This window comes from Tursiops truncatus, chromosome 6 (assembly GCF_011762595.2).
Source record: "Tursiops truncatus isolate mTurTru1 chromosome 6, mTurTru1.mat.Y, whole genome shotgun sequence".
NCBI classification, from domain to species: Eukaryota; Metazoa; Chordata; class Mammalia; order Artiodactyla; family Delphinidae; genus Tursiops; species Tursiops truncatus.
This window is the reverse complement of record NC_047039.1, coordinates 52,060,218-52,084,438: the sequence shown is the minus strand read 5'-3', so window position 1 is coordinate 52,084,438 and position 24,221 is coordinate 52,060,218. Positions and strand designations below refer to the sequence as shown.

The 24,221-nt window shown below is 43.5% G+C and overlaps 2 protein-coding genes across 20 annotated transcripts in view; one reads left to right on the top strand and one right to left on the bottom strand.

Moving 5' to 3' along the window:
* Positions 1 to 7,852, bottom strand: part of NFIB (nuclear factor I B) — a 235,691-nt gene extending 227,839 nt beyond the window's left edge. For 12 of the 16 annotated variants that reach the window (XR_012332495.1, XR_012332493.1, XR_012332494.1 and 9 more), the window contains exons 1-2: positions 6,777 to 7,296; positions 229 to 760 (exon numbers count right to left, since the gene is read on the bottom strand). Coding sequence is in view for 13 of the 16 variants with exons in the window: in XM_019934838.3 (XP_019790397.1) it covers positions 229 to 760; positions 6,777 to 6,806 (562 nt within the window). In the remaining 3 variants the exon portion in view is untranslated. Of the gene's footprint in view, positions 1 to 228; positions 761 to 5,748; positions 5,920 to 6,776; positions 7,297 to 7,632 lie in introns of those variants that run through there. The other 4 variants (XM_019934839.3, XM_033858089.2, XM_033858087.2 and 1 more) reach the window with 3 other exon arrangements.
* Positions 7,293 to 24,221, top strand: part of LOC117312625 (uncharacterized) — an 88,807-nt gene continuing 71,878 nt past the window's right edge. For 3 of the 4 annotated variants that reach the window (XM_073806119.1, XM_073806117.1, XM_073806118.1), the window contains exons 1-2: positions 8,127 to 9,107; positions 10,454 to 10,574. In XM_073806119.1, coding sequence (XP_073662220.1) covers positions 8,265 to 9,107; positions 10,454 to 10,465 — 855 coding nt within the window. In that variant the 5' untranslated portion in view covers positions 8,127 to 8,264 and the 3' untranslated portion in view covers positions 10,466 to 10,574. Of the gene's footprint in view, positions 7,387 to 8,126; positions 9,108 to 10,453; positions 10,575 to 24,221 lie in introns of those variants that run through there. The other variant, XR_012332496.1, reaches the window with a different exon arrangement.

Genomic DNA, 24,221 nt, shown 5'->3' with positions numbered 1-24,221 from the left:
TGTGGTCTTTAAATATCCATGCCTATCCAGGTAGGAAAGCTCCATGTCTATTTCCATAGCTTGCGCATGGCAGTGGACAAGCAAGTGGAGGAGGGCATGCCACTCTCCCCAGAGCAGGTGAACGAGACCTAGGCGCCTCCAGGACCATCTAACCCAAGCCAGGCGTTCCTTGTGTGGGGTTTGCGGGCAGTGTGTGCCGGGCTAGAAGAAAGAACAATCTGCTCCTACCTTGCTCCTGCACGTAGTATGCCAAAAACAAATCAAGCTCCTTAACTGATACTGTGATATGATGTGGCTGGACACAAAGTGCTGGGTTTGTGCAATGTGGGGATTTCATGAGCCGCTCTCCATCGGTACTTTCCAAGGGGATGCCTTTGAACAGGATCACCATGACTAGATCCAGACGCCAGACTTTGTCTGCCTGTCGCAGGCAGTCGATTCTCCTAATCTTACCCTTCTGGTCGGGATTGGATAAGACACAGCACGGGTGCTTCTTGCCAGTCACGGTGAGCACAAAGTCCTCTCGGTACTCCTGGCGGATATCTTTGCGCAGTTTGGCCAGGAGCCTGGATGCCCACTTCTGTTTGATTTCAGGCTTTTCGCTGAGAAGCTCATCTTTGACTGCTCTTTCTTCATCCTTTGACATTCGCTTCTCGTGCTTTTTAAAGTATTTGCGTTTCCGAGCCTGCAGGTTGAACCAAGTATAGGCAATTGCACGGACGTGTGGAAGTAGTGCCTCGATGAATGGGTGAAATTCATCCTGTGGAAGATGAGGAGGAAAAAGAAGACATACACAGTCAGTTTAGTTTTTTAAAGGCTCCAAAACATCAGACCACAACCCCTTCCCAATTCGGTACCAAGAGTTATGCACAAAAATAACATTCTTTTCTTATTTAAAATTATCAAAATAGCAGGACCAGAAGAAAATAAAGTATGCCAAGCTGCCCCCTTTCCACCAAAACTCACAGGTTGATTCTCCCTCCTAAAAAAGAAAATAAGGTTTATATTTGTATTTCCACTCTGGCCCCATCCCCCTCATTCCCACCATGTATCCTACATTCTTTAAAACGTAAGCGACCAAGATGCTTGGCACCTAATTCAATATTTAAATATTTGATTGACCAACTAACACTAAGCAGTACCATTTTACAAAGAACACAGTGAGATTTTTTTTTTTAATCGGAGCAGAGCTGTTCAGAAGGCAGGAGCGATGCCACAGTTCATTTCTCTTCTCTGTGGCACAGAAACACAAAGCATATAGATGCTCAGTGTAATGCCACACAGTTCCCGCTTTTGGAGCATGCTCTCAGCAAGAGGCTGCTGGTGGCACAAAGAGCATGCGCCATTAAACTTGATCCATTTTCTTATCAAACGTCCAACATTCCAACACTGAAACAGCACCATTCCAAGAGTGGTAACTAGAGAAACTGGTATACAGTGAGGGAAAGTGGGCAAAGGACACAGCTTGTCGTATCAGTGTCCTGAACAGAAGGTTTCCATACTTTGAGCAGCGCATTCCCTCCCTCTACCAGCAACGCTGGCCCCCAACACACACACACACACACACACACACACACACACACACACACACGCGCGCGCACGCGCGCGCTGCTACTCTCTAACAGACCCACAGACACGCTCTTGCATTTTTAAATAAAAGTTTCTAAAGTTGAAACAAAATTGACTCGGATGTTCTTCCGGCAGCTTTCCTATAGAGTCTGAAGCCCCACAGAGTCAGTTAATTTGTTAACCGATCACATGAGTGTGGCAATTATTCTAAACCCCTTAAAAATCAATCTGAGGTGAACAATGAAAAATGGCAACTTGGCACCAACTTTACATTCTTTGTGTCTCTGCATGCAGTGGCAGGGTGACACCAGGAGTGCACCGCTGGTCACTCCCTGCTTTTGTGGAATCAATACAATTCATCTGCTACGCCTCTGAATTCTTGGACAGGGCTGTGGGTGCCCGTATGCATGGACTTGTGAATCTGCACGTGGAGAGATCCCGTCTTGTGAATTAAGTGGTTTACCTTAGGCTCCTGCGTTTTTCCTGCCTGTTTCATGTACGCCTTTTATAAGGGAGGGAGGTGGCGACGAGTGGCAGATAATTTGCACCTCCAGTTATTTCAAGTTACTTCCCAAAGCAGTCAGTATTTCATTACTTCCTGCCATAGGTAAAACCTGTCTCCTAAGCTCAGGCCTCTTACTGTTCCGAGAAAGAGCTTAACATCCAGTCGCGCACACTGTATGCGGGCAATAAGGCCAGATCTGAAACAAATGAGAACTTCCACTGCGGCCACTTTTCTGGTCACTGTATTGTCACCTCAACCACAAAATAACTTTCTCTAACTGTTTATATCCCAAGTTAACATCGACATCTTAGGGCTGGTCACCCTGAACTATGTGGAATAAATTCTGTTTAATCAGCAGACTGATGAATTCCATCAGGTAAAAATGATGAAAGTATCACAAATGACACTCTAACAAAGAAGACACCCCCAAACTCCCATAGAGTTATGAACTCATTTTTAAGATCAGATTCAAAGTTTCAACGCTAAAGACTGCAGCATGTTCGCAGTCTGCAGTTCAGATCCGGAAGAGGTGTACATCCCATCCAATCAATAATGCAGTTTTCAAGTGTTTTAACATATTGCTGTAAAATGTTTCTAGAGCAGAATAAACCTAAATCAAAATTTTATAACAATACAGAATGTAGATGATTACATCACAGCATGAGGCATAACCAAATGCCATAGAGGAAATCATTAAACCGATCAGTAGTTTCCAGCAGAGATTTGAACAATTCAGTTACTATGCGAGCACATTAAACTAGGCCATGGAAAGAGTTAAACCACAATCTGTTCTTTGTGTGGGAAGGCAGCCCTGCTCACAGCAACCACAGCCCATGATAAGACCTCCCTATCTCCATATACTTTCTGATGCCATGCTTTCAGCATTCACTGTAACTACAAAAACTTTGTTTATCCCCCTTAGAAATATATGCAGAAGGAAACCCTGCTCAAGGAGATGTGGACTCAAACATGCTTTGGGAACTCACTTCCTATATTCTGACTTTAACTATGATTTATTGATATGATCAAAAAACATACATATATACTCATGAACTAAAAACTTGAGATGTAAAGAGTACATGGGGGCGGGAGGAGCTTTGCCTCACTCACTTTACCCTTGCCATACTTTTAAAAATACGATATTATTTTAACAGATATTAAGCAATGTGTTAACTTCTAAGTACTTTTATCCTTAAGTACTATGTTCAGTAACATTTCATTTTCCTATAAAGACATCAAACATACTTTGATTAAATTTGTTTGAGCTTCCAATCATCTATCATGTAACAGATCTCAAAATTTTAATAACTTAGTTAAACAATCAAAATGCAAATGTGAGGGCTGAATTTGGAATTTCTTAGCAAATGCACACAAAACAATGTTTTTTAAGGTTGCCTTGAGTTTGTTGCCAATGCTGCCAAGTAATGTTTTAAAACATACTTTTTTCCTATTGATAAATAGAAGTAGCAAACTTTCTCAGTCCACAGTTGCCTTATAAATATCTTTCAGGGCTTTACTATTATGTGAATTCCTTTCAAGCAAAACACTTACTTCTGACATGGAGACATATCCTCAAAAAAGTGATAAGTAGAGATTTTCAGCAAGTCACATATATTTCTGTGTTACCATGACTAAAATATCATCTCTCAAGTATGACTGTTTTCTAATGCTGTTACAATATATTTTTAGTGATTTTGAATGATATGAATGTGGAGCATAGTAATTTGTCTTCATCAAAAAAAAACGTGATTAAGGTATTCAGATGTCCTAATTAATAGATTATCACAATAATACTTTAAACAACTATGAAAATTATTTTTTAAGAAAGCAAAGCATGTAAATGATCTAAGATCTAATGGCTGTATGCTAAGGTAATATGCCACCTTGCTCTCTCAGAATTTTTATTAAAACACATTGGCATTCAGTAATGCCAATTTTTTCTCTTTTTAAACTTCCTTTAGTTGAACTAAATTGATAAAATAAATAGCCTAGTTACAAATTTCAAATATAAAAGTAAACAGTCCTAATTCTACTGGAAATATTTCTTTTTCTTCACAGAAACAGCGGTCTCCATGAAAGGGATGGAAAATTAGACCAATATAGAGGCAGAAGAATAAATACTAGATGTTCTTGGACCACTGCTATATAACAGTAAACCATTTTTTTAAACGTACCTTAAGAACTTGAGAAACAGCGAAAGAAGAAAAAAATTCAATGCAATCATTCCAAGTGAAAGTTATACTATTAAGGATTTACATTATTTTTAGAAAAAGCAAATACAAAATCATATCATGATGGTTCTTAATTTTCTTTAAACATCTGATTTATACTGATACATAAATACAGATTTATATCCAGGTACTGATACTTTTGAGTAACACTTTGATAAATATCAACTTTAACTGTAGCTCCTTCTGAAAATTCTTTCTAAAACCTAGATATCCTTTTGTGATAACTGAAACACTTAGTAAAGTTTCCAATCAATTAAGAATGTTTCTCTATTTTGTATTTACATACCCTAAAAAATGTTTTGCTGACAAAACTAAACTACTGGTCTGATATCAAAGTAACACCGTTAATGTTACTTTTGCAACACCTTACACTACCTATAAAGTCACACAGATATTAAAGTGAGAATTCTAAAGCTAAAATTTCTTCTCTAGTCTAGACCTTAAATCCCCAAAACAGTTTCAATATGTCAACTTAGATTTACATTATTAAAACAGTAGAGAATATCAGTCATCATGAATTAGTGTTGGTAAGCATGCACCCTTGAATACTAATGTGATAGCTGAATGACTATGCTGTATATGCTCGTAATATTCCATATGTCACGATGCTACAATATTATTTTTAACTTACACAAATTTAGATAAAGCTAGTGACTTTTCAATACATATTTAGAGGAAACCGAAAATGCAATGTAATCGCTAGCAATGTTTCTGAAAAGCCAATGCTGGAAATATGAACTAATATAGAAAAGCAATCCTTTACATGAGAGTAAGTGGTACAGCACTTTGCAAGTGAAAACCTTACCTTAATTTGTTTTATTTGAACTATGCTTCAATAACGTAAAAATAATGTCAAATGGATGTGGTTTACCAGAAAGAGGGAAAAAAATCCTGCTGATGGGTAACATGAAAGGTAACTTTTGCAGCTGAAGGCAATTCGTTATACCTGAAACAGTTTCATCATCATATTTATTGGCCATTATTCACAGCCTTAAAAATACAAATAGCTCAGCAATTCATTTTTCCAGTTTTGTTAAATTAAAGTGCACGTTTACTTGCTGAAAATAGCCATATCTAAGTTAATCATACTCCGATGCCAAACAAAATATAAACAATAAAAAATGTGTCAGCCAAAAAGCTACAGGACTGTATCCAATCACTGAATAAGCCTTATCATTGTTTTCATCTTCATTCACAATTTATGAATGCCTCAGTCCTTTTGAATCACAATGGCTTCTAATTGTCATACAATTGAAACCTTAATCATTTGTTCATCAGAAAAAATGCATCATCATGATACTGGATTTTTAAAAAATTGTAACACACCTTAGACTAGGCGACACTTCTTCAACTGTTTAGTTTTTAAGCCAACGTCAAAGAAAATGGTTCTCAATTACTAATCGTGACATATCCTCCTAAAAGCTGAAGTCAACTGCCCCATACCTTTAGAGGTTTAAAATACTGCTTCAAGTAACAACTCTGGGCTAATATATTTAGTCAGCTCGTCAGTTGGTTAGTTAGCTGGGCAGCGATGAAAGATGCCCCCAGGTAAGTCTGTTTGGTCTCGTCACTTTTCCATTTGACCGACTGGTTTAAAATATATAAGTTGTGTTCCTGCAAAAGTATAAAGCCACTATTTTATTTCACAACACTGTTCCTAAAGTCTTAGGACAATTTTCAGAGTGAAAAAATTTTAAATGACCTTACTTTCCAGCATTTCTTTCTGTCCTACGCCCAAATATCGTCAAATGAACAGGTCTCCACAAAATGAACATGTTTTAAAAGTCCTTAACTTTCACCACGACCAACTAACTCGAGTCCACGTACAGACCGCCTTTGTGGCGTGGTCACTGGACGCCTCAAAGTGCGGATCGCGATGGACCTGAGTTTCAGATCCCCAAATTAAGCAAAGGAATGGGTCCCCGGACCACAACCTCCGAGTCGCTTCGTCTCCCGCCCACTGCCTGCAGCGGAGTCCAGAGGCGCCCACAAGGACTCCTACTGGAGTCCCCTCGCCTAAGTTCACCGGTTGTTTATAAGGGCTCTGTCCTCCCCTAAAGCTCCTCTAAAGCCGGAGTCCGCCTCGGCGCGCAAGCGAGGCGGCGGGCACCCTGGGCAGGGGTACAGCGGGCACTAGTGGGGCCGCGCGCGGGCTAGCGCTTGCGGGCCCGGGCCCTGCCCATCCCCTGCGGCCTCGCCCGGCCCAGCCGCCCTGGCAGGGCGCGGGCGCCCGCTCTCCGTGCCCAGGGCGCTGGGCTCGGCGCTCGCGGTGGCCGTGGGCTAGGGGCCGCGCGCCGGCTCCCGCGCCGCCCTGCAAACCCCGCCGCAACTCCGGGCCACTTCTTCTGAGGGGGACCGGGGTGTGCGGAGGTTAACTAAAGCCATTAATTGTCCGCAGACGAGAGCAGCAAAACAAAACAAAGGCATTTCGGGCTAGAGAGAAAGCTCGAGAAAGTGACCGAGGCATGTACCTGAGTGAGACAGATGGGAGAATACATCATGACTTCGCCTTAAAACGCACTTTCCCGGAGATGCCCAAGAAAATCTTCGAGAAGCAAGAATTTCATCTATTCATTTTACAGTCATCTGAGCCCCGCGATGCGATCAATCAGGACGGGGCTCTGCGCTGGATCACCGCAACTTCACAACAAACCCAGTCCTCCTTAAATAGCCAAAGATTCAAGTTCACTCGGCGTGCTAGATTTCCCGGGGTGAAATCCAATCTACACTTTTAACCCTCCTGCAGTCCGACCGCGCTGGCCGTGCTCGCCGAGGCCGCCGCCGCCGCCGGTGTTGGCTGCTTTTCGCCTGGGTTTGGGGATTTGTTTTCTGTTTTGCAGTTGTTGTTTTTGTTGGGGGCTAGGGGGTGCGCGAAGATTCGGTGTGGGTTGGATTGGGGTGGTGGTTGGTGGTGAAATGCTTTTTTAAAAAAGGCGGGGAGGGGGGCGCAGGAGAGAGGGCGGGAGGGAGAGCGAGGAGAATGTGTCACCGCGCTGGGAAAGTTCAAGGTTACAGCCCCGAGCACTGCGGCAGGATCCCGGAGTGGCGACCGCAGGCGAAACTTTGCCGCGAGCCGACCATGTGTGTGCGCGAGGGGGAGCGTGAGCGAGTGCGCGCGGGTGGAGGGGCGCGCGCGGGAGAGGGCCGGGGTGGGGGGCGGGGTGGGGTGGGGGAGCCGGGAGAGGCCGGGGTGAGGGAGGGGGCGCGAGCGCAGGTCTCCCGGGCGGAAGAGGCTCGCGGTGCGCGGTCCCCGGCTGCAGCCGCCGCTGCCCGCGCAGACTCCTCCACGCCCGGCTGCCCTCCCGCGCGCCTCGCCCCGCGTCTGACCCGGCCGAGCGAGGAGGCTGCTGCTGCTGCCGCCGCCGCCCAGAGGGATCGGAACGCGCTCCTGAAAAATCCCAAACGATAAATCCCGCTCTCCCGCTCGGCTCCAAACTCCTCTCTTTTCTGCTCTGGGCTCTTTTTTTTCCCCTCCCTCTCTCGCTTTCTTTCGTTGCAAAACTTGGAAGTTGAAAAATTCACCGGTTCCACCCTCTGGACCCCGGTCGAGCTCTCTCCAAATCAGACTTAAGGATTGTTTTATTATTTAATTACACAATCATCGCTTTACTCCTCCTCCTGCAAACGCGCATTCCTTTTGCACCAGCCTCTCCACACCCCCCGCCCCCCACCTTTTTCTCCTCCTCCTCCTCTTGCTTCTCTCTCTCTCTCTCTCTCTCTCTCTCACATTTGTTAAAGCTCTCATACCACTGCAACAGCACCACGACTTTTTTTTATTATTTTAAATAGATCTTCTTTCCGCCCTTTGGGCAAATCCCGCATCCCCCCCCCCCCACGTACACACCCCTCGAAAACCCGCCCTGGAAGAGGTATTTCGGTGCTCGCTGCGGACTCTTTAAACCGCGGGAACCTCCGAGTGGGAGAAGCACTGAGCCGGACTGGGCCGGAGAAAGGAACGAATGGAAAATTCCCTCACACCCAGGCCGCCCCGGGGCCCAGGCTGGGGCGCCGACTCTCGCACCCCGGGCGGGCGCGGTCCGCAATGCCCGCCGGCTGAAGGGAGGAGGGGGAGGCGGGGGCCTGAGCGAACTTGGTCTCAAGTAGTTGGGGCGCGCCGGCGCGGATGGGGGCGGGGCCCTCCGGGGTCTCCCTTGCGCAGGCCCGCGTCCCGGGGCAGCTCCGCGGAAGCGGCGCGCCTCGCCGCGGTTTGCCGCCCTCCCTGGCGGTGCCCGGTGCACGTGGCCTCGCTCGGAGCGGGAGGACCGGGCCGAGCTGCCGCCGCCGCCACCGCCTCCGGCGCCTCCTCCTCCTATTCCTCCTCCTCCCGCGGCTTGCTCCGCTCTTTTCCTCCTGCAGCCCCTCTGGCTCGCCCCCAATCCCCACCCCCCCGGGGCCCGGGGCGCCGGCGGAAAACGGCTCCCGCCCCGCCTGGGTGCAAGCAGGGTGGGGCCGCGGCGCGCCCGGGGCTGCGGGGCGGGCGGGCGGGTGGGCGCGCACGCGAGCGGGGTGCGTGTGCCGCTCCAGCCCTGCAAAGGCGGCCGCGCCCGCCAAGCTCCCGCGCGAAGCCCCGCCCCCACCCCGCCGCCAGCCGCGGGCCCCGAGTGAATGAACTTGATTTCGGATATTTGGAGGCCGGCGGTTTGCCTTGCACCCTTTCTGCGCGCGCGCGCGCGCACGGGCACTGGCACACACAGACACACACTCTCACATACACACCCCGCCCCCCAAATTCCGGTTTTCGGCCAGGGGTGGGTGGGGAAGAGGTGGAAGCAAAGGCTGTGCAGACAATGGAGAGAGGAAAAGTGAGTGCCAGGGGCTCCGCGTCTACCTAGCCGGGGGCCGCGGAGAGGACTCGACGGCCCCAGCCCCGGGGCGGGGCCGCCCCCACCTCCAGCTGTGCTCTGATTTCCCTTTCCTCTTTTCCTCGCTTCCCCCCTCTCGATTTTTCCCCTCAACTTTCTCCTCTCTCTGTCTCTCCGGCTCCTGCCCACCTCCCCCCACCCCTTTATCACCCCACCCCGAGGACCCGAAGGAACCAGTGACTTTTTCCTTCAGCAAGTGGGAGTTATCCACATCAAGCATTTCACAACGACACATCAAGAAAAGTAGGCAGGTTCAAGTCAACCATGAAATGGTCACTTTTTAACCCCGTCCTGTCCTCATTAGGGAAATGCTCAAACACAGTCCGTTTTCAAAGAGCACTCTTAATGAGGCGAGCCTGCCAAGTCCACCAGCTGCAGGCCCCGTAAACCAAGAGCCCAAAGAAAAAAAGCACTGGCGAAAGAGGGGGAGTTGAGAAGGCCAGGGGTGGAGGTGGGGGGAGCGTTGGTTCTGGGAAGACAGGTAAAGTCGGGAAAATTTAGAGAACTCTCCCGAGTTAACCCTTTAGGGCACACACCACCGGGAGCGGCCTCCCTGCTCCCCCCGGAGGCAAATTCTCCAGTCAGGTCTCTGACAACCTTAATTTCCTTTGTGTGGGTCATTTCTTCTTTTTTGAAAAGCCAGGATAAACTTGATCGTCTTTATAGATGAAAGAAATGAGGTGACAGTCCACGTTATAAATACTCATTTCTCTCTCAGAAAATTTTAGGCGATCTCATGCTAGATTTAAAAAAAAAAAAACAACAACAAACCCAAAGCATCACTTTGTATTGCACATTATGCTGCATCCCTTTTCTCACCCTCATACCAGAGTCTGAGGGGAGGGAGGCGGGGAAGCGCTACTGATAATACCAGCTTTAACTACTGGAGTTTCCCTTTGAACAAATATTCAATTTAACCGGAGTTAATTTACCATAAAAGACATTCCCCTTGGCACGAATGCACTCCTGTCCTTGAACACACCTCTTTGAATGCCTGAACTCGTACAGAAGCCATTATTTCGAGGTCTCTTTAAAAATCAAGCGCCCATCTCTCTCTTTCTCTCCCTCCCTCTCTACTTCCCTCCCTCCTCACCACACCACCCCCAGTGAAATCCTGGCACCCAGAGAGCGCTTCGTTCAGCCAGAGATCTAGAACGAGCCGCTGTCCCCTAGCAAAAGAGGCCCAGTGCTGAGCCCTGGGCAAGTGTCTGCAGACAACGCTACCCCTCCTCCCTTATTAGTTTCCCTTACCAACAGAAACGGTTTCCTTTTGCCACCCAAACTAGGTCGCATCCTAAAGTTTCTCACAAGCTTAAAAAAGAAAAATGAAAAATTGACAACTCTTACACAGAAGAGGCCACAAAAGCTGCAGCAGCGCCAGGGGTGAAGAAGCAGCGACAGACCCAGGTAAGACCCCAGAGAAGTGAAGACGTCTGGAGCCTCCCAGGCCTATCACTGAGGGGTTCAAATCGCTCCCTGTTTGTAGGGCACTTATGGTTGGGCACAGTTGGATGAGCATGGAGGATGCTTGGTAGTTGGCGGTTTGGATCTGTTTCTGAGGAAAAGGAAAATAAGAAAGGAGTAATGGTGAGGAGGGGGAAACTAAAAGGGAGGAAAGAATGGGCAACAAGAGACATCCGGAGTAGCTTATGGGGTGCTCATTTGATATGGCTTTGACTGTCCTCTCAGGCCTTGGAGCCATGGGCGGGACGGCTGACCCCCCCACCCCCGCCACCCCCAGAACACTACTTCTTGTACAGCTAATGCCCAGGCCACTGCAGGTCTTCCCAGGATGAACTCTGAGAGAGGCTTCTGGAAAGAGGAGCTGATGGATTGGGGTGTGTGGAACATCTGTCTTCTCTCAGCAGGACCCTTCACTATCTGTGGTTTGAGAAATGCCAGTCTTTTAAATTCCAGGTAGAAGAGCAGAGAGAAGGAAGTGAGAAAGTACATACGGTATTTTAGCCACTTTCCCTTTTACCCAGCATTTCTGTGCCATGGTAATTAAGAGTGGTTTTAAAGAATCTCTGAAAAGCTTCTGATACTATCAAAGTGGGCCAAACACTTTTTAGACTGGTACTTACCTCTCCTAAACTGCCTTTTTTCTTCTCTCTCTCACTCACTGAAAGAGTTAAAGCAAGTCAATTTCATTCACCCCAAAATCTGGCTGGAAGAAAGAAGTGAAAGGCTTCTGCAGCAACAGGAAAATCTGATATTTCAGAATCCCTAAAGACCTCCTCCCTAGACCACCTATTCCCTGCCACCTTATAGAGAGAAAAGTTTCTTTTCTGACAGATAGTTTATTAATTTCAAGAAGTGCTGGAGTGTCTGTGCTTCAGGTGACTGGATTTTTCAAAACTCAATTGTATATTTGAAAAAGTAAGCAGTATTACCCAATTGGAGCCTTTCATTGACCTCCAGAGAGGAGCTTAACATCTCAAGGGTCTTCTAATATTGATTTTCTTTTAACCTTCTCCCTTCTAAAGAAATTCAGTGACAGGTTGTGAATCCTGAGCAGTTTAAGGAAAGGTTCTTGGAGCTTAACAAAGCTGTCATTTTCAATACACGCGGATGACTTTTTTTTTTTTTTTTAGCGCTTGCATGTGATTAGAGGGGAGGCTCAACAATTCCACACACCCTGGCTGCATGGCCAGTATCAATATTTTAAAACTAAATACAAAAGAGACAGATGACCTCCTGACCCCCAGGAAACAGGCCTGCAAGACTGCAAGTATCCACTACACCATGCCCAGGGACCTTTTCTTCTTCCAAATGAACCATAAAAATCATACACGTGTAGCCTGTAAAACACAATTTTATATCCACAAGCAAGAACATCAAAAATCCACTCAACAATGCATATATAAACAACCAACAAGTACTGAAATTGTCTGCACTTGATGGGAATTGCAAAATCATGCCCAGCTCTCTCAGCCCTTAAACTACTACTGTCAAATTAGGGTAGTGATTTTTCCGTACTAGAAAATTCACAACCGGTTAGCTTCCCCAAGCCCCACTGCCAGCACTTTGCCTTTCACTGAAATGAATAAATAACCGTGGACTTTCTTCCCATCCTCTGGGAGCTGTTTGGTGTCCCCTGAGGACAAAACTAAATGAGAAAAATGACGCTGTTAATAATGTCGCTGCTGAAATGCCTGTACTCGACTGTTTAAAAAAAATACCATCCCACTAAGTGTGCCTACATTTCGGGCACATTAACAAGCCACCACTGAATCTGAACACAGACTGGCCAGCATTAAGATTAGCTGGTTTCCACTTCTGTACAGAAATGAGGCTAGTTCATCAACAGAGATTCCCAACTTCTGAAGACATTTGCTTTCCGGGATTACAATGTCAGCAGTTGCCCTGTAATTTTTGCATGATTTATTTTAAACTTTGAAAATCATGGTAATAATTGCCTTGCTTCACTCACAATACTTGAAAAGTTATAGGCACTTTCACGTACAGTCTTCTTTTGAGTTCTTTTGAGTCACATACAGTCTTGAGAGTTGTAGCTATTGTCCTTTTTCAAGATAGCTGACCTTTAAAGTAAAACTATACTATCATTTTATTTCTACATGTAAATTGGCTTCTGTTACCCATCTACATGTGCCTCTGTGACATGAAAACAGATGAGTTTTAAAGATCTGTTTAGAAAGCTTCATCCAGAATGGCTAAGTCGTCTTTACATTCTGCATTAAGTGTAGAAAGTGCGTTGCAAACCAACTCAAACTTTCTGCACCCCTTTCTCTAATTCTTTCCTTGAAAACTGCCTTTCTGTTTCAAAACCAAAACAATGCATAACAACAGGACTGTGCATTTTAACTTTCAAAATAAAATTTAGCCAACAATTGCATAATTACAAAGATAGAAGACAGTTGGGCCTATACAAAATATATATTGATATTTAAGTAAACTTTATCTCTGAAATATATCTGAAAAAATTTCACAATACACAGTAAGTTAATAAATTCCAAAGCAATAATATTGTCAAATTGTGTGATGTCACAAACTCTGAAAGCAAAGTTACAGATGTTCGTGACATTACATTCACCAATAATTATACTGCTGCTCAGTCTGACCATCTTAAAATTAAATGGATGCCTCTGTCTACTAAAGAATAAAAGGAATTTATTTTGGACATCAAACAATGAAACTGTCACCATTTATTGTATGAAACACTCAGCTAATCAATTTCCTATTAAAACAGCTTTCAACAATACTCAGCTTTAAAATTCATCAGGGCCAGTAAAAACCTTTTGCCAGTGCACAAGAATGCAGTCCCAACCACGGACGATAATTACCCTTCTAATACTTTTATTGCCCAAGCACTTTTTCCTGTGCTCCCCATCAGTTAGGCAGGAATCTGCAGTATAGTGTATCAGTGAGTTGGAGTGATTGACCTTTGCCCACATATGATTTAATAGGGACTTTTCAGCACTGGAGCTTTCTGCATCTCTCATACCATTAAATGAAAACATCAAACCTCAGATGTAAAACTGGAAACCACAACGTTTTGTGTTTCACAACTCTTTGCAGTTTTTACTTAGGCTGCCTAAAGGTCAGCTTCTTCGCCTCACAATGCTCTCCCCCATACAGTAAATATACTCAAAAGTCACACTAATTCTCATTTTGATTAAATCTTGAACTCCCCAGTCAGATACACACATTCATCCTGCTTATTTACATTTGCATTCTTTTCTAACCACATAAGCATGTGTGTATGACTTTCTGGATTTATTCCATTTTAGGGCTGATTTAAATATCTGTTCAAGTATGGGTTCACTAGTTAACTTTTTCCCGCCCGTTGGAAAGTTAAAATTACAAAGGATGGTGTTATAGGATCCTGTCAAAGAAAGTTAGAGTTAATCTTGTGTATTTTGGCGCCTTTTCCCTGCCAGCTACTGTACTTGGTTGGGGGAGCGGGTTGGAGATCTTGTCTGTCCCATCTCAAGTTCAATGGCAGTTCTACTAACTCCAGGAGAAGAAGGCCATGTTCACAGCACTAATAATAATTCCAATCACGCCACTTCGGCATTTTGTGTCAAAGTCGAAACTGGCTTCCCCGCCCCCTTCAACCTGAAAGCTGCCAAGTCCTCACACACTCCGCATTCAACCACAACTTAATGGATGGGATATTGTGCATTAAAATGTGTTCCAGACATACTGGCGAAGAGAGGACAAGGAAAAAGGGAGACAGGCACACACACACAGTTAGGCAGAAGGGAAAAAATCCTAGAGCAAAAACAGCAGGGCAGGAAAAAAAATTATTAACAGGAGCAGGAAGAAATCCATCATAATCTTTTTTTTTTTTTAAGGGAGGGGGAGAGTGGGAGGAGGGCTAACAATTCTATCCTGCCACTTCAGGAACAAGGGGCTAGGGGTAACTAAACTTTAAAATGAAGATTGACTTTAAAAACTCCAGTACACCAGAGCTAAATAAAGACACTTTTAAGTGAGCATATGTAACAAATCTGTGCATATTCACCTTAAAGAGAAGAAAAATGCTCCAAAAAGAGAGAATGGGCTACAAGGTACAACTAAAGTATCATTTGTACAGTAATTTTTTCCATCATGGGGGAGAAGGGGGGGGAGTAGGGAGTTGAAGCAGGAAAAATGCTACATTTCACACTGTTTTGGACTCACAATGTCTCTATAAAAGTGTGACATATACACTAAAGTTGCCAAAGCTTAAAAAAAAGAAAAGCATTAAGGCTGAAAATCCAACACTATGGCCCAACTTGTAAAGAAGAAATGACATTTAGGTAAAGTCTCTTTACAATGTACAAACAGTAAAAAATCTGTGTCTGGGGATGGAAGGGGATGCAAGGGACAAACAAGACAAGCAAATAAAGCCAGTCATTGCAAAGCCACATACCACCGCATTCTATTACGTTAAATAAAAGAGATGTTGAGTCTGTAAACAGAACTCTGGGCCGCTGACTTCACGTATCTGAGGTACAGGTTTGTGGACTTTCTCAAGGGTTGTTTTGGTGTCGCTTATTGTGTTTATTAATAGTTTTTATTTTAAAGCGCAATCCAGGAGTTAGTCTCTTACTTTTGTTTTTAATTATTATTTCTGCAATGCCACAGTTCTTGGCCCAAAGAAGAAAAGGCGGCAAAAGTCAAGTCTAAAAGCAGGCAGCCCCTCAGCCTGTCTGGGTATCCAGTTTTGCTTCCTCTCACTTGCAGAAGACTGTTTCTCGAGGTAGACTTGAAAGCCGTCCAGAGTGCTGTGTGTGTGTGTGTGTGTGTGTGTGTGTGTGTGTGTGTACGCGCGCGAGCGCGCGCGTGTGTTTGCTGGGTTTTATTGTTTTAGCAGGGCTGCTCTGGGGCTGCGGGCTGCCTCCCCGCCCGCGTCCGGGCTCCGAGCGGGCTAGGCAGATGCAGCCGGCGCGGAGGCAGGGTCGCGCGTTCGCCCCTTCCCCGCCCTGGGATCGGGCGGGCCGGTGGCGAGGCTACCCCGGACCGCGGCCACCCGCGCACCCTTTCCGCGCCCCGCCCGCGCTCCGCCGCCGGCACCGCCGCCTCCCCGGCTTTCTCTTTCTCCGGCCCACCGCCCGCCCGGCCCCGCCCCGCCCCGCCCCGCCCCGACCGGCCAGGCGCGCGGGAAGCGCGGCTCTTCGCTTCCGCCTGGCGGCGGGAAGGAAACCAAAAGGAGGAGCCGGGGGCGGGAGCGCGGCGATGCATATTCATCAGGGCGCCCGAGGCGGTGGAGGCGGGAGCGGGCCCGAGTGGGTGTGGCGGGCTGCCCGGCGCGGGGGCCCCTCGCGAGTGGCGGCTCAGCTCTTTGTGCCGCCCGGGCGGGGCCGGAGCGCGGCGAGGGAGTGCGGCGCCGCCTGCCTGCGGGGCTGCCGGGCTCCGCGCGCCTTTGTGCCACCGCGCTCGGGGGCCTCCCCGCGGGCGTGCGCGAGAGCTGAGCCGGGCGGAGCAGCCGCGGGAGACTCATCACCAAATGATAACGAGCACGGGATTGGTGCTCTTCCCTACTAGCCGCCACGTTTTCGGTCCCCTTCGCCAGGCCACGTTTGTTTGGGTGTAAAAGGAGTTCTGAAATGTACCTCACTGCGTAGCGTTATCATTTATAGGCATGCATGTGACTGTCAATAATTCAGGGGTAGGTGGAAGAAATAATCAGCCCCAAAGAAATATGCAACCCCTGGGTCCCCAAGAAGTAAACACTCTAGATGAGATGTGGTAGCGGGCTCATGTTCATAAAGCGGTTTTGATTAATATTTTTTAAACTTAAATATATGTAGGTTTTTTGCTTAGTTTGCAAGTAATCCAGTCATTTGCATTTTAAGCATCTGTAGTGTGGTAACAATGTTTAACGTTTAAACCAAGTTGTTATATAGCTCTGATTTAAAACTGAAGTATTAAATGTAAAAATATAGCACTCGCCCTAAATTTACTTAGTACTAACCCACATGTGTTTAGAAAAGATTTTATTACAGAGATCCTGACTAATTATGTAATTGCACAACAGGCAACAATAGCTTCAAATATCCTCTAAAAACCCTTTTCAATTATGTGATTACCAGTGGGACCGGAATAGCTCCCAATGAATTGTTCTTATCTTTCTACTAAATGTGAGCATGTCAGTATTTTAATCCCAATTATATTTACCCTCAAAGTCCAAGAGAACTTAAACAACATTGTTCAGGTTCTTTGTTCCTACAACACGCATTATAAAACAAAGAAGACATTTTGGCCTCATTATCCAAAAATAAAAAGTTTTTTTCTCCTGTACCGGCGTGGGCACACACACATGTATACATGCATATATTACATACATATAATATGTACATATTATGTAGATGTTTGTGAATAGTATACATATCTCATTTCAACGATAAGTGCAAAACTGAGAATTGGATTGACCCAAGTGAGCTTTAGAAAATGCCGAACTTTAAAATGGGTTATTACCAGTTCCCAATTTCCCTTCAGAAAAAAAGTAACAAGTGTATATCTATATAGCTTTGGGAGGGAGATGAAGGATGGGGACACACACACACACACGTATGTATGTATCTCCACATTTAGCTATAACTTCCCAAGGAAAATTAATTTTTAACATCTATCTTGTTCCAAGTTAGGTAATTTTAACCACTCAGCTAGTATAGCTCTAATTCAGTATACCCAGGCAGTCAATTCAAGTGGGTAACAAACAGATCTGTTTCCATTCTAGGATTTCCTAATAGTAGTTTCATGGTTCAGTAAATCACATTTAGCACTAACGAATCAAATATAAAATATGAAAATTCAATATGGCTAAACTAAAATATATTATTTAGGGTGGTGGAGGGAGTGTTTAAGTGAGCAATGTTATCAAATTCTAAGACTTTTACAAGTGTGCCTCAGAAAGCTTCTTCTCGTAATTATTTGAAGTCCATAGCAGAGTTACCAATCCTTCCCAACATCTATTTCATGCAAAGGAGAAATGACATTACAGAGAGAATCCAGTTTTCTTTAGGAAATATCCTAAGACACGAAATGGGAAAAGGAACAGGAAAGGGGAAAGGGAAGGATTTCCTGTGCTTCTGGTGATGACTTGAATGAATCTAGATTTAGTGTCACCTGTCAAAGAATTTCTTCCTAAGTATATTACTTAGTAATAGAATGTACCATTGTATGTTATGTTCAGCGTTTCATAGATTATCTTTTTTTATTTGAGTGTCATTTGTTTCTTTTGACATGTGAAGCTTACAAGAGTACTCATTCGTATGTATACCGATCACTCTTCTGTCAAATACGTACACAGATTATAATTAAATGATATCCAAATTTTATAAAATAAGGAGATTAATTTTCAACACGTCCTATAGAAATCAGTCTCACTAATTTGTAGTCACCTCAGCGGGTTGTTGCTCCTAAATCTTTTAATTGGCTAATGATCATGGTCTTCTAGTCTACAACACTGGTTGATTTTCCAGTTTTCACATTTTTTGACATAAATAAATATGTAGAAATTCAATTCAGGAGTGTTTTAAAATAGATGCTTCTATTAAAATTATCTTGGTTAGAAGCCTTTCTTAATGTACTTAAATTTCAGTATCTTTTTATATTCAACTTTTTATAAATTATAACTAATTATTCGTTTTAAAAAAATAAGGAGTATCTAACGTTACTTAGGCATTTTGGCCTTCTGATACATCTAACTGAAGTGATTCCAGTAGAAAAGCTAATTTTTTTCTGCCTTTAGTTACAGGCACAATTCATTCCTTAGAACTAGAAGATTCTCCACTACACTGAAACTTTAGATTTTTTGTTTTTTTCCTAAAGCCAATTAACTGGTAAAGCAGTTTCTCTGTTTTTTTTCAAATTAAGAATTTTTTAGTGTACAAGCAACATCTGCGTGTGTTTATCTTTGAGAATAATCACAATATATTTCTAAAAGGCATGCAGTATTACAATGCTTTATGTAATAATTAAGTAATTCCTCTACCCCATCTCAACCAGTAATTTTCAGTCATTACCCCAAAGGTTTTTATTTTGTCTTATTTCTCTATTTCTCAAAAATATAGGAGGTGTGTTTTTATTTCTATTATTTTTATGATTAAAGGGTACACACTAATTTATTAAATTATTTTATTTAGTCCATTATTGTACTAGCATTTGTGCAAACTTAGTGTACGTAATAAACATGGAATATTTAGAACTCAATACTAAATAAAACACAATACCATCTTTTAAAACAATTGAATGATTACGTTTTAGAATTAAAACTATGTAAGATATAAACCTGTGTAAACATTCGTATTAAATATTACCCCTGGGAAATAGTTTCAATTATTTCTTAATTATTTTAAAAATATTTAGAGAGGCTTAAATTAGGACATTTATTGTATAAAGTGCCAACTTCTGGCATTTTGTTGGCATTCCATAGCTGAGAGCTGTCTCCATACAAGTTTTATTGAGGAGAGGAGAATGGATATCTAGAATATTGTTGTGTAAGAGGGATACCCAAGTATAAATAACAACCTCTGGTGACTATTTTTATTGGTTACAGCCGTCTTTAGCTATAATCCGTTATGCCTCTTCTTTAGACATTGACTGGGAAAATAAACAGTGTCTTTGCCACGAGACATAGTTGCTCATCACACAGAATTATATTTGTGGAAAAGACTTCAAGAGATTACCAGATAAGCCCTTGCAATGGGGTCAAAACTCCACACTGCCCAGGACAGGCACACCAGGTCACTTTCTAACCATTGAGAGTATGGGTACAAAAATAAATATACACATGCAGTGTTCCTTCTTTCACTAACTGCACGCTGCACCTGTGCACACATATATCTGATGACATCTGCTAACATAATAAATATCAAGTGGCCTGTACTGTCATCAAAAATCTGAGGTGGTGGTATGGCTCACAGCCTCCTCAGCCCCAGGCTATGGTCTTGGTAAATTTCACAGGCTAAATAGAGACAGACTCAGACTCATTCTGTACATGAACCAGAGGTTTTCAAGGGCAGGTTAAGGTGGTTTACCCAAGGGAAAAAAAAAAGCCTCTAGTTATGACTCAGTGTGTGAAAAATCTGCTCTCTGATTCAATGGTGATAAATCAAGGATATCTCCCAGCTTCAAAAAAAGATCATTTTTATCTCAATTGTTATGAATTCTCAATTTCAAGGTTAAATTCTCAACCTTTCTTAGCCGGCATATGTTTTTAAGACTTAGGTTAAAAAAAAAGACACAAAAAACTATGAGCAATTAAATCTTCATAACTTGCTTACTCACTTTTATATAACCTTCGAATTTTAACCATCAAAATATCCATGAAAAGAAAACAATAAGTTTGAATGAAGTTAAGCTGCAATGATGATTAAATTGAGCAAAGAAAAAGCAAGTGTTTTCTCAAAAACTTTTCAGGATATTTTGTGCCATATGTAAGGTTTCTGAAACAACAGAATCACTAAGGTATTTTTTTAACCATTTTCAAAAAACAGAAGCATCTGGCAATCCAGAAATCAGTGAGGCAACAGGATGCAAGAAAGCGCTAGACAGTCTACTGATCCTTCACTACAGTGCTGGCAAAGGACCATCCTGCTTTTTGCTCAGTGGGCCATTTTCAATGAGAAAGTGAAACTCAAGTCCCCTACATCCACATCCTGGGGCTGACTGTCCTCAGTGTCAAAGATTCTTCTTGACATATCTAGATCATGGTGGTATTATTTTAATTTGCCCACTACTAAGGAAGATCAATAACCACATTTTTGTGGATATATTCCCCAACTAAGAAGGCCTAGATGCAGTCCAAGGAGTAGAGGAAAAATGCAATCTTTCTACAAACATGCATCACATGTTTAGTAACGGGGCTGGACACTACGCTGCAAGGATGGGTAGATTTTTAAGAATTTCTGCATTTATGATAAAAAGGCCTTCCATTCCTTTGTGCTAATATTCTCCTCTAAATTTGTTTATAAGAAAGTAACCTTCCCAAGGTATCTTGGAAGCCTTCAGATAAATACATTAAATAACAACGTTCGGTTTTCTGCTCACTTTACGGGTAGTTGATGTGGATTTATAGCATGAAACCAGTGTTGATAGAAAGCAAAGGAAAATGTAATTACGGACAATAAGTTACCCTTCCCACCCCACCACCCAGAAAAAGCAAAAAAAAAAACAAAAAAAGCCTTCTATAATATATTCAGAAGCCAAACTAACAAAGTTGGGAAACTTTTGATACCACTATACTTCATGAGGTGGGACGTATTTTTATAAATGACAGGGTGACAGGGAGAAAGCACAGTGTGAAGTGGGAAATTTCAGGCACAAAGAGTTTACCTATGTGCAACTAATACTGCCTGCTTTTTAACAAATTATTGTTTAAGCATGGTTGACAAGCAAATACAGAGGTCAGGACAGAAATAGAAGTTTCCAGAACATACCTAATATCCCTCTCCCTTTTTCTCCTCATGTCTGCTACCATTCTGAGCTGCCCTTAATATTTCTTTTATCTTTTTCTTTTCTGTTATACAAACAACAAAAAAAGAGCAGAGATATTTTAAGTGAAAATTAACAAATATAAAGGACATCCACCTACAGTCCCATCACCTATACATTTGTTTTGTTTGCACATATTCCAATCCAGTATTTACTTACACACACATAAACTATTTGCATGGTTAAAATCTTAAGGTGGATAGAATTTTGTTTTGTACATTTCCACTTATTTACATTATTGACATTAGTGAAAGGACACAAAATTTAAAATGTTAGAACTAGAAGAGACTTTGGGACTGCTAGACAAGAGATAAAGAAACAAAACTGGCAACATCCTGTGTATTGCCCTGTCATATTTTGAATGTTGGATTTCACTGTCAACATGTTAAAATTGGGATATTTTACTTGAAAATCCAGATATCCTGCTGCTTTTGAAAAAGTGGGAGGGGAGACACTTTGGGGACGAGTGTTGCACACAGGCTGGAGGAGAGCAGCTTCTGCCCCTGTTAGATGGGGCTTGGTCTCCACAGTCCCGATTACTCCCTGTCCCATTACACCGGTTACCAACTCGCCTCTTCTTTCCCCGAGTTTACAACCCTGATCTACGCCAAATGCTCTTCTTGTAGATGAAAACGGGAAAACAAGTTTCAGAGGGGTAAAGTGACTTACTTAGGGCTACTAAGCTAAATGTTAGCATTGCCCACATTGTAAAAGAGGCTGACTCTTTTACAAGACTCTAAACAAGCACCACGTGTATTCACGTTTATTTCCGAGCGTGTGGGGAAGTGAGGTTCTGGGCGCCAGTCCGATAACCTCACTAGAACTGCCTTGACCACAACCTCCTTCACAGACTGAAATGTCCCAGGTTAGCCACCCACGACCTTTTTGCTCCAGGTCATAATTAACATTTGATGTCCATAAGCCAGACACCTATACGCCCATAAATCCTGGCCGTGCTCACAGTGACTCCTTTCTCTCATTAAAAACAAAATATCAGAATGCAAGTGAAGGAAGCTCATCACTTTATGGAGATAACATCCAATCTGCTGTTGATAAAGGAACTACCTAATTAAAAAGTAAAATAAAAAACTTTATGATATTCTTATCAGACCTACCTCATAGAGGCGTGATGATCTACCAACACCCTAGCAGACAACCACTGTCCTAGAAAATATAAAACTCCCATATCTGTACAGAGACTGTATTTTCGGAATGTTAAACCAGGACACATGGTGCCAACAAGAATCTTTTTTAAATGAATTTAAGATTTTGGGAAAGTTGTACAAAAGTTTTAAAAAATGATTCATTGTTAGCTGTGGTTTAATAAATGGGCTTTATGACAAATGATAAAAATGTAGACCATCTAAGAATGCCTGGTCTCTATATCTATGTGGGCAATTCTTAGAAATTTGCCTAGAAAGTGGGACTTGATGTCAGTAACCACTGTGTTGGATTGCCATTAAGTGTCCCATGCAGTTTGCACTTGCTTGTAGTGCTTTGTTCTCCAGACGGAACACCTACTCTCTAGGTTCTGTTCCCAAATGGAGAAGGACCTGAGAACACACAGACCACGTCATGGAGTCAACACAGTAAATAATTGAGAAGCTCCTGCATTATGTACTCGTTGAGTCTACAGTTACTCTCTTGGCAGGCACAGAAGTGGTCCATATTCAATCAGGCTCTAGGCTCATTCACAGAAGCGGTCTTTTTTGTTTTTAATTTCTATTTTTTATTGGAGTATAGTTGATTTACAATGGTGTGTTAGTTTCAGGCGTACGGCAAAGTGACTCAGTTATACATATACATATATCCATTCTTTTTCAGATTCTTATCCCATACAGGTTATTACAGAGTATTGAGTAGAGTTCCCTGTGCTATACAGTAGGTCCTTGTTGATTATTTTCTATCTAGTAGTGTGTATATGTTAATCCCAACCTCCTAATTTATACCAAAAGGGAAAAGTGGAGGGGGCGGGGGATAAATCAGAAGCAGCCTTAATGGCTCTCATTCTGGCCAAAGCATCACCTTAGCTGAGCAGCACTAAGGAGCCCAGACCCTCTGTGCCCCGTTTCCCTTTCCCTGAGGACCAGATATGCACATTTCTTCTGGAGCATTTTAAATGAGTATCTACAAACTGGATCTTCTCCTCTACTATGGCCAATGGCAGCACCTAAGTTAAGCAAGGTCTCCCTTAGGGTGATGGTTTTCCATGTTAGGTTAAAATGAGTGTCATGACAAGTGCTAATATTTACCATATACTGAGAGGTCTAACTATGGCTCTGCTCTCTGCTCTAAATGTCACATATATTATCAACTTTTTTTTTTTTTTTTTGCGGTACACGGGTCTCTCACTGTTGTGGCCTCCCCCGTTGCGGAGCACAGGCTCCGGACGCGCAGGCTCAGCAGCCATGGCTCACGGGCCCAGCCGCTCCGCGGCACGAGGGATCTTCCCAGACCGGGGCACGAACCCATGTCCCCTGCATCGGCAGGCGGACTCTCAACCACTGCGCCACCAGGGAAGCCCTATCTCAGCTCTTTTAACGATGCAGAGCCTGAGGCAAGGGGAGGTTAAGTCACCAACAGAAGGTCACAGTGCTCCTAATCTCAGTCTTTCTAATTCCAAAGCCTGTGGCGATAGCAGACCAGTACATGCAGCAAGAGCACAGGGCAAGTGTGTAACCATCTAGGTGAGTGTGGCCCCGTCACAGGTGTTGCCTTGGGAGGCTTCACAAGTATTCCTTAAAGCATTTTTATCACTGGTCTTTTGAAATTGCCTTTAGAACCCCAGGTACATTCTTTTAATATTATTGATGGGATAGAGCTTCCTCCTTTAAATGTGGGATTTGAGTTTTGGATATATCCTTGATTCACTCAATACACTGTGGTGATTAAAGAACTTATCAAGCTGGGTAAACCAGTTTGGGTTGAAAACAAGGCATGACACAATGTAACAAGATGATTTTCATTCTCCAGAGTGTTCTGAAGGTAACGGAATAGAGGATTTAGAGTTGGACTTAGAGGCACCTGGGTTTTGGGTTCAAATCCTGACTTAGCCACCTAAAAGCTACGTGTTTCTGGGCAAGGCACATAATAATTCTTAGCCAAGGT